This window comes from Sinocyclocheilus rhinocerous, unplaced genomic scaffold (assembly GCF_001515625.1).
Source record: "Sinocyclocheilus rhinocerous isolate Xijiao unplaced genomic scaffold, SAMN03320098_v1.1 scaffold189, whole genome shotgun sequence".
NCBI classification, from domain to species: domain Eukaryota; kingdom Metazoa; phylum Chordata; class Actinopteri; order Cypriniformes; family Cyprinidae; genus Sinocyclocheilus; species Sinocyclocheilus rhinocerous.
In genome coordinates, this window is record NW_015667354.1 from 324,253 (window position 1) to 332,831 (window position 8,579).

The window sequence follows — 8,579 nt, forward strand, 5'->3', positions numbered from 1 at the left end:
TATGCATTTCATTTTATTGTACATATTTTTTCAGACCCTGAAAACTGCAACTGAACAGATAATCAAAGCAGCAATATTAACAAATGTTTAAGTCAAATTATAATGAATTATAGAAGCAGCTAAACATTTGATGTATCTGACATCTGTAACTGTAACAATCAGAAAAGCAGACTCACAGAACTTGTATTTTAAAAAAAATACAGTATAAAAAAGTACTTTTAGTGCTGAGGAAGAGTATATCCAGTGTTAGAAAGTGCGAGTCAGTCATAATAGCAGTCACATGCACAGTCATTTCAATGAGAAAGTGAAACAACATTTTAAAGCAGTTTAGTGTCCTTGTTGACAAATGTTGATGAACTTTTGAATTTTATGGTGAATTATGCTTTTGTAAAAACAACAACAACAACAACAAAAAAACTTGTAACAGTATCCAGTATGTGGCCATTTTAAAATGTGCATCAAAGTGATCTTATCCGTGGATCTTGAAGACGGAGGTGTTCAAAAACTCCATATGGAATGCAGTCATTCCACAGCCTAATGAGGGAGAAGGAAAACAAGAAAACTTGCATATCAGGAAAAATTGTCGAGTTATGTAATGATACTAAATGCATGAACAATAATGGACGTAATGCATATTCTTAGTGACTGTGGTCAGATTGTAGAGATAAACGTCTTCCTGTCCACCCGACTGTGTTAGCAAACTGTAGCAAGATCTCTTATTTTCTGTGTTTAAACTAGCTCAAATGTTGTACACAGTCTTGAGATGCTAGTATCTGATACCTAATTACAAGAAAAAGTTATCCAAGTAAAAGCTAATGTGGTATATCAAACCACTACATCACATGTCCAAAAGGATGGTAGATGCGAAATAAAAAAAAGAAAAGAAAAAGGAGACTCACTCCAGGGACTTCATTCCTGTGCAGTTTTTCAGAGCAGCACCGAGCTTTGTAGCTCCGAGGTCTGTGAACTTGTTGAACGCAACACTGAAAGTAAATAACAAGAAATGCATTGATATATAATATAATATAATATAATAATATATTTCTTGTATTTAAAAAAAAAACAAGCATTAGAAGAGAATAGAAGAGAAAATGTATGTCAAAATGACGAAGATACTTCATTTTTAAAATGAAACTAAATGAATCTTGTTATTTAAATCTTTTTAAGAAGATTTAACATGATTTGAATAAATACTTACTTCAGGTCCTGCAGGAAATTCATGTCTGGTAAAGCCAAGGCCAGATGTTCAGCTCCAATGTCAGCAATTGCATTTCCATAAAGGCTAGAAGTGAGGAATGTGGAATAATTTTGACAAAACAATGAGGACTTATAAACACTTCCAAAATTCACATTTTACTTGGTGATGGTAAATATATTTCCGAGGGTGTCTGTACCTGAGGCTCTGTAGAGAAGGCACTGATGCTAAAGCTTTAGCCAGTTTCTCCACTCCTGCATCTCCAATGAGGTTTTGAGACAGACTGTATGGTGGGAACATTGGACAGTTCAGTTGTGTCAAAGTTGTTCCTTTACAAGTTGTATTTACTTTGGAAAACACAGTTTTCCAGAGACTATTAAGTACCCGTGTGTGATATTTAAGGGCATAGATGTTTCAAAACTTACTTTAGCAATTTCAGACATTCCAAAAAATGTAAAACGCCAGCTAGCTTCTCAGCTCCAGAGTCTCCTATTTGGTTTTTCTCAAGGCTAAAAGACAAACAAAGAATCAAGAACATTTTTAATTCTTAAAAACACTAAAGGATCCCCCCCCCCCAGTCCAATCATAGTCGTGAAACCATATGATATCCACCAGTGAATACTCACTCCAGATGTTGGAGAGACCGCAGAGAAGGCAGGACCTCTACGAGTTTAGGGAAAAGTTCAGGACCGTTCTGGACTCCAAGCCTGCAATGCAGAACACCAGCACTTATTATAAAAACAACACTGAATGTATACAAGGACACAGAGAAAACAGAAACAGGAACCTTACTCAAATTCAAGTCTCTGAAGATGCCGGAGGGCTGGCACACCTTTATCCAGTGCAGACACTAATTCACTGAAAGTACAATCATGCTCCTTAACAACAGCATCATTTTATGCTACAATTTGAAGTGAAGAACATGAATGGGAATGGCATCGGTCGCTTATAAATATTCACTTTATTTTTATAGTCATCAAACACAAATGTGATGCTGTACCTCATTGGTAGCTTCTTCTCTCTGTGAATTTGGACAAGGACAGGCAGGCTCTCTATGTGATAGCCTTCTGTTGCCTTGAATGGGTGCAAGGTGAATTTCTCAATGGCACTTTTCAGGTTCAGTTCATCATTGCTTTGATGCAAGTCCTCCCATAAGCCAATGGTGTCTGCTGTATGTGCCCTAATGGGAAAACAAACAATAATATGGTAAACAAACATCATGATATAGAAATCAAAGTCTTATGCTTAAAGCAATAGTTCATTCAAAAATGAAAATGCTGTTAGTTCCACGATTCTGTTAGTAAAACCCGAAAGCAGAAAAGTTTTCCATGCAATTACAATTCATTTTAAAAAAGGACACAAATTATCATCAAAGTGGTAAATACAATTTTTCAGAATCATCGTTATTTGTTTGTCATTATTCACTGACAGTCTTGACATCGACCTTAGCTTTCATTTCCATGTTAAAGAAAAAAAAGTAGTGAACTAGTGAATCCGATTACGAGTATCTTCCTGTTAATCGATTAGTTGATAAACAGCTCAAAAGAATGATTCATTCATCGATGTATGATTCATGAACTAACCATTATATTGAGTCATTTGATCTGTTTTGTTAATGAGTCAAATCTTTTACATGAATCATTTGTTCAGTGAATAACTATTTACATTTTGATTTGATCATCACACAGTAGACTACTTTCATGGTACTTTAATGATGCCTTTGCATCTTTTTTGAAGCTCAAAAGCTTCACTGTAAATGCACGGGAATTTAAAAAGTCTTCAAATATTCAATTTTTGTATTTCACAGAAAAAATAAAGTCTTACAGGTTATGAACTCAGTGCTAGGATGATTAAATGATGACAATTTTTAAGTGAACTACTCTTTGAGCAATGCACTTTGACAGCTTCTCACCAGAATGCTTTGATACATTTGAGTCCCACAAGCTCTTTCAGGCCACTGATGGAAATGCATGCATCTTGCAGGTTAATTGAGAAGGTCCGCTTCAGCGTGCTGGCATATTGAAGGAGGTGGCATATAACGTACACGTCCGATGGGCAAAGCTGCGTCCCATAGAATGACAGGTTGTCAGGCAGGTTCTTCAACAGCAGTTTGGCAAATTTGGCGCTGCTGGTCTTGTAAACACAATGAAACAGTTCTAGTAACCTGGCAGGAACCAAATCATTAGGCTTCATGCTCTCCAGATGGGTTTCGACAGCCTTTCTTTTGGCTTTTATGTTGACACTGCTGTCCAGGATGCTGACTCCATCAGGGGCCTTCTGGAAGACCAAGCCCGTGACAAACCTCTGCAGCACGTCCTGCGATTCTCCCTGAACCTTTCGTTTCTTCTGATGGACTACGCTGTTTGCCACCACCATTTTTTCGTTCACCTGTTTAGACTGTACCAGATGCACAGCGCTCAGGAGGTTCTGAGTGAAAAGGTCTGCAAAGTGGTTTTCCTGACCCTCAGATGTTTTGTAGGATGCAAGTATGCCACTTTTAAGAGCGCAGTCCAGCAGCTCTGTAGAACTGCCAGGGTTTACATGTGTATCGTGATTCTTGAATCCCTCCCATGCCATTTTGCACAATTGTGGGATGTCCAGCTGTTTTCTGTTTTTACACAATGAGCTATTTTCAAGGCTAGCTAGTTGCAGATGCTTTGAGGTCGCTCTTTGGTACAAATCCGTGAGGGTTGAAGGCAAATCATTGCAGCTTTCTTGGTGCTCAAGCAGGAAGCAGGTAGTCCAACAAAGCAGCGGGTTGGAGCATAAACTGAATATGTATCTGTCAGTCTTAATCTGTTTTAGTGCACTTTCTTGGAGGGAAGCGTCCCCGAAATATTTTGACGTATACAACTCAATGTCCTCAGGAGAGAAGCCACAAAGCTCCAAAAGTCTGTCCATTTTTCGCAGCACCTGATTTAAAACGTCTTTAGGCCTCGTGGCGATAAGAAGCGTGCAGCCTGAGAGGATTTCCTTTTGGAACAAACCGGAAAATAGCTGTTTGATTGTGTATTTAGTGTTTGTGTGTGATTTAGCAGGGGACTGGAGAAGCCCTTCAAAGTCTTTAATGTGATCAAAGCTGTCGAAGATGATGAGAACTTCATCAGGGCAGGACAGAATGTGTTTGAACACAGAGTCAGAGTCCTCGCAGCGAGGAGACATAGACAAATCGAACAGTAAACCTTTCAAGCTGTAGGTTGATTTTGTGAGGTCTAAAATTTTACAGTTCAACAAAAAAACAAACTGAAATTGAGGCAGGCTGCCGCTCGCCCAGTCCAAGCATAAACGCTGAATGAACGTGGTTTTCCCCGCTCCGGCTTTTCCAAGGATAGCGACTGACTGTTTTGGTTTGGAATCACTGTTATGAAACAACTGGCTTCTGTCCAGCTTTGCTTTCTTTCGCTCTGAATCACTTAGGACGACCAGTTCTTTCTCCAGACACTTGTTTGCATTCTTGCCGGATTTGATAAGGAGTTTTCTCTGGACCAGATGCGCGTCCACGTAGTGTGACTCCATTCCCATTCCCCCACGCATTGAGCAGCAGACATCTCTCATGTAGGATTTTATGTGATGTATGTAGTCCTTAACACATTCTGTAAAACAAACATTTATCATGTTTCACATAGTCTAATAAAGTTATTTAAGCTTACACAATGTTTAAATCGTCTTTCTTACCTGGTGCTTCTGGGCGGATTTTCTTTTCGGTTTTTGGAGAAGTGGAATCAATGTTTTTTTGTAGGTCTGTAATGTGCAAAACAAACAAGCAGTCATTCTGTGACTATTTATAAATTTCCTCAAACAATTAAGCTTGAAGTAAAGCAATACCAGATTGAATGAAAGGCTAATCATCCTCTCTACTGTTCTATAAGAGCAGGCCCGGATTGGCTAATCGGGAGGACTGGGAGAATTCCCGATGGGCCGGTCTGTTTTTTTGGCCGCGAGGGCCGGTGTTGTCATGCCACTGGGGTTGAGATATGCTGTCCTAGGCATCCACTCACAGCAGCCCCACTCTTTTTATTTATTATTTTCTCGCAGCCCCACTCGCAGGGTTGCCAGCCATTCCGTATAATACGGAATCGTCCCATATTTAAGGCATCAAAGAAGCATCCCGTATAAAAACTATAGCCTACGGAACGCAGTTTGTCCCGTATTTGCAAACGAAATTCTCTGCCGGCTGCTTCCGCTTCACAGCGAGTGGGATTAACGGCAATTCCCTTTTTGCCAAATCAGTTTGGGCGAATGCAAACAACTTATTGATCATGAGCCCAACATCCAGCAAGGCAGGAAAACATTCAGTCTACCTTAGGGAAGATGTCTTTCATTGTAAGATAATACTGTTGAATAGAGTAAAAATAGACTAAATTTTTATAAAAATTACCTTTTAGTGTATTCTTAAAACTTAAAACAAGTACAAATCCAAGGACCACAAGTAGCCCACTCTCTAAGTTTTCTTTAATTGAAAAATATGCATTTTCATTCATTCATAGGCTATATGGTTGCAATAAAATTTTAGTTCAAAAAATGTAAGTGCCATTTAAAAAAAAAAATGCTTCATTGACTGATGTTTCATAGATGTTCAGTTGTTATGCTTTCAAATTTGATGCCATTTGTATGTAGCTAGTAATTTCACAGTATGTTCACCTCCTGAATTACTACACTACTTGTGCAGTCACAATTCTATAATGGTACAATTTACTCAGGCCGATGACTGAGGAGGTTGTGTTTGCGGAACGATGTATGTTATAATACATCGTGTACACTCACTAAACAAGTGAGAGTGGAGAGATTCGTCCTCACGCGAGCCTATCGCAAGACATCTGGTAGGGGGGGCACCTGGGGTGGCCAGCCAAATTTCAGGGGGGGCCGGTGCCACCCCTGGCCACCACGTAGACACGCCCCTGTATTGCAGACGTAGGCCTATATACTGAGGTTTTAATTGCATTATTTTAATAGGCCTATAGTCAGTCGTGAACTAAAGTGGGCCGGTCTAAGGCATGAAACTCCAAGGCTGAAAATGAGTCCCACTCTGGCCCTGTATACGAGCAACGGATATACTAGTCATTTGGTCAATTTTTAGGCTAATAGGCCTTTTGAGATCATGCTCTCTTGTGTCATGTCCGAAATAAATAGACACCTACAGTCAATAGATCATTCACATTTTGTTTAAAACAATTGGTAACACTTTAGTTTAGGGACCAATTCTCACTATTAACTAGGAAGCACTACCATATTGGCTGTTTATTAGTACTTATAAAACACATATTAATGCCTTAATCAAATCCCTACCCTATACCTAAATTTAACAATTAAGATTTTACTGAGGAGAAAAGTCGTAGTTAATAGTTAAATAGTGAGAATTGGACCTTAAAATAAAGTGTGACCAAACAATTATTTTCATCAAAAAATCTGCATTGTTTGCTAAAATCAAAGGTGCATGAAGTATTTTTTCCTCATTAAAAAAAAAATCTACACAGATAAACATTTAAATTTCTGTTTACTCAGTTGTTTTTGTTTTAAAATACAATGTTTCCAATAAAGTAACAATAAAAATAAAATATTGGCCTAAAACGTCACTGATGTGGCTGTTATATTAAGATCATATAACTGAATCCGAAGGTCAAGGTCATTTTTATTTATATGCACCTTAAAACAACGTAAATACAGACCAAGGTGCTTCACAGTAAAAAATAAAAAGATGACAGTCATACAAAATTACAGAGTTAAACATTTAAATCAAACAACTTAATCCATGAAACTAAATAAAAATTAAAACTAAGAATTTAACTAACATAGATAACATAGCTAACACAGATAAATTATATATAGACCTGAGAAAAGAGATACATTTTCAGGGATGATTTAAAAGCAGATAATCTAACAGATTGAGGTAGTGAGTTCCACAGCTTTGGGGCTAATACAGAAAAGGCTCTGCCACCTTTAGATTTCAAGCAGGACAACGGGACAGTTAATGTTCATCAGAGGATGATCTAAGAGATTTCTGGGGGGAGTAGGGAAAAATAAGGTCTGAAATATAAGCTGGAGCCAGACCGTGCAGGGCTTTAAATACAAAAGTTAAAACCTTGTAATCAGTTCTAAATTTAACTGATAGCCAGTGTAAATGTGCTAAAATAGGGGTGATATGCTCACTCTTTTTCAAACTCCATAAAAAAAAAAAAAGAGCTGCAGCATTTTGAACCAGTTGCAAGCATGAGAGGAAAAACTGGTTGACACCAGCATAGAGCATTATAATAATCAAGCCACGTCGAAATGAAGGCATGAATGACTGTATCTAGATCAGTAAAAGATAAGAAAGTTAAATAAATATTTTAAAAAAATAATAATTAAATCGCTTCACGCAGAATTGGTATTTTAACATTTCTCTTTATGAGTTCCTCTGTATTATTTTTCTACTCAAACTGGTTTCGGAACGGTAATAAAACAGGAACAGAAACGTTAAAGTACAGATTCTGCTCGGAGTGATTTTTTTTGTTTTTTTAAGCCCTGCTTTTTCATTAGTCTAAAAACAGCTTGAAGCCTGTCTGGCAAAACGTCAGCTTGTGGAATGTTGTACTCTATGATGTCATAGTGCAGAAGAAGATCAACGCCTGCTTCTACATCACTGCCCTTTTTAGCCCCGCCCACCGATTCACGCTTATGCAGTGTAAATAACGAGAGAGGAAAACGCAGGTCTACACAGAAACCTAACGATAAAGATGGCTCCGAAGACAACAAGATGCTGTGCAGTGCCAAGTTGTGCAAAAACGGTCTTTGCTTTGCCTTCATTTTGATCCCAACGTTAGGAAAGAGTGATGAACTTTATTTTTAATGAAGATCCAGACCGTGTCAGTAAGAACTTGGCACTTTGTTCACTTCATTTTACTGCGGATTCATTTACAAACAAGGCACAATTTGACGCAGGATTTTCAGAAAGATTGAAACTAAAAGACGATTCTGTGCCGACTATGTTGGATCCGACAGTAATGTCGCACCACACAAGTGTGAGTAACTGTTTTTCTTATGTGATCACTATTGCTTTGTCTGTTATTACAGATCGTTTGATATGAGTATTTATGCGTTTTGTCCTAAATCACAGCAGCGTCCATCTGTGAAGGATGTAGGCTGTCAAACATACACAACTGTTAGCCAATCATATCAGTGGGCATTCACTTCTGAATCCGCCACACCTATTCAAACAGAGCGTTTTGATGAGGAGGTTAAAAACAGAACAGAAAATAGCTTATTACTTCTAAATTACGTTTTTTGATGTCAAAATCTTGATAACATTATAAGGGGACCCCACATCTATGGAATGATGCCCACATTGGCCATTAAAAAAACAATTTTTAACAACCTCTACTCTAAAAGTGTTCAAAGCAAAATAATT

The 8,579-nt window shown here is 38.0% G+C and overlaps 1 protein-coding gene across 5 annotated transcripts in view; it reads right to left on the reverse strand.

Moving 5' to 3' along the window:
• The window catches only part of ciita (class II, major histocompatibility complex, transactivator), a 16,079-nt gene continuing 7,500 nt past the window's right edge, over nt 1-8,579 (reverse strand). For all 5 annotated transcript variants that reach the window (XM_016545658.1, XM_016545659.1, XM_016545657.1 and 2 more), the window contains exons 11-20: nt 4,871-4,936; nt 3,108-4,788; nt 2,196-2,375; nt 1,988-2,053; nt 1,822-1,902; nt 1,621-1,704; nt 1,395-1,478; nt 1,199-1,282; nt 900-983; nt 1-534 (exon numbers count right to left, since the gene is read on the reverse strand). In XM_016545658.1, the coding sequence (XP_016401144.1) occupies nt 459-534; nt 900-983; nt 1,199-1,282; nt 1,395-1,478; nt 1,621-1,704; nt 1,822-1,902; nt 1,988-2,053; nt 2,196-2,375; nt 3,108-4,788; nt 4,871-4,936 (2,486 nt within the window). In that variant the 3' untranslated portion in view covers nt 1-458. The remainder of the gene's footprint in view (nt 535-899; nt 984-1,198; nt 1,283-1,394; nt 1,479-1,620; nt 1,705-1,821; nt 1,903-1,987; nt 2,054-2,195; nt 2,376-3,107; nt 4,789-4,870; nt 4,937-8,579) is intronic.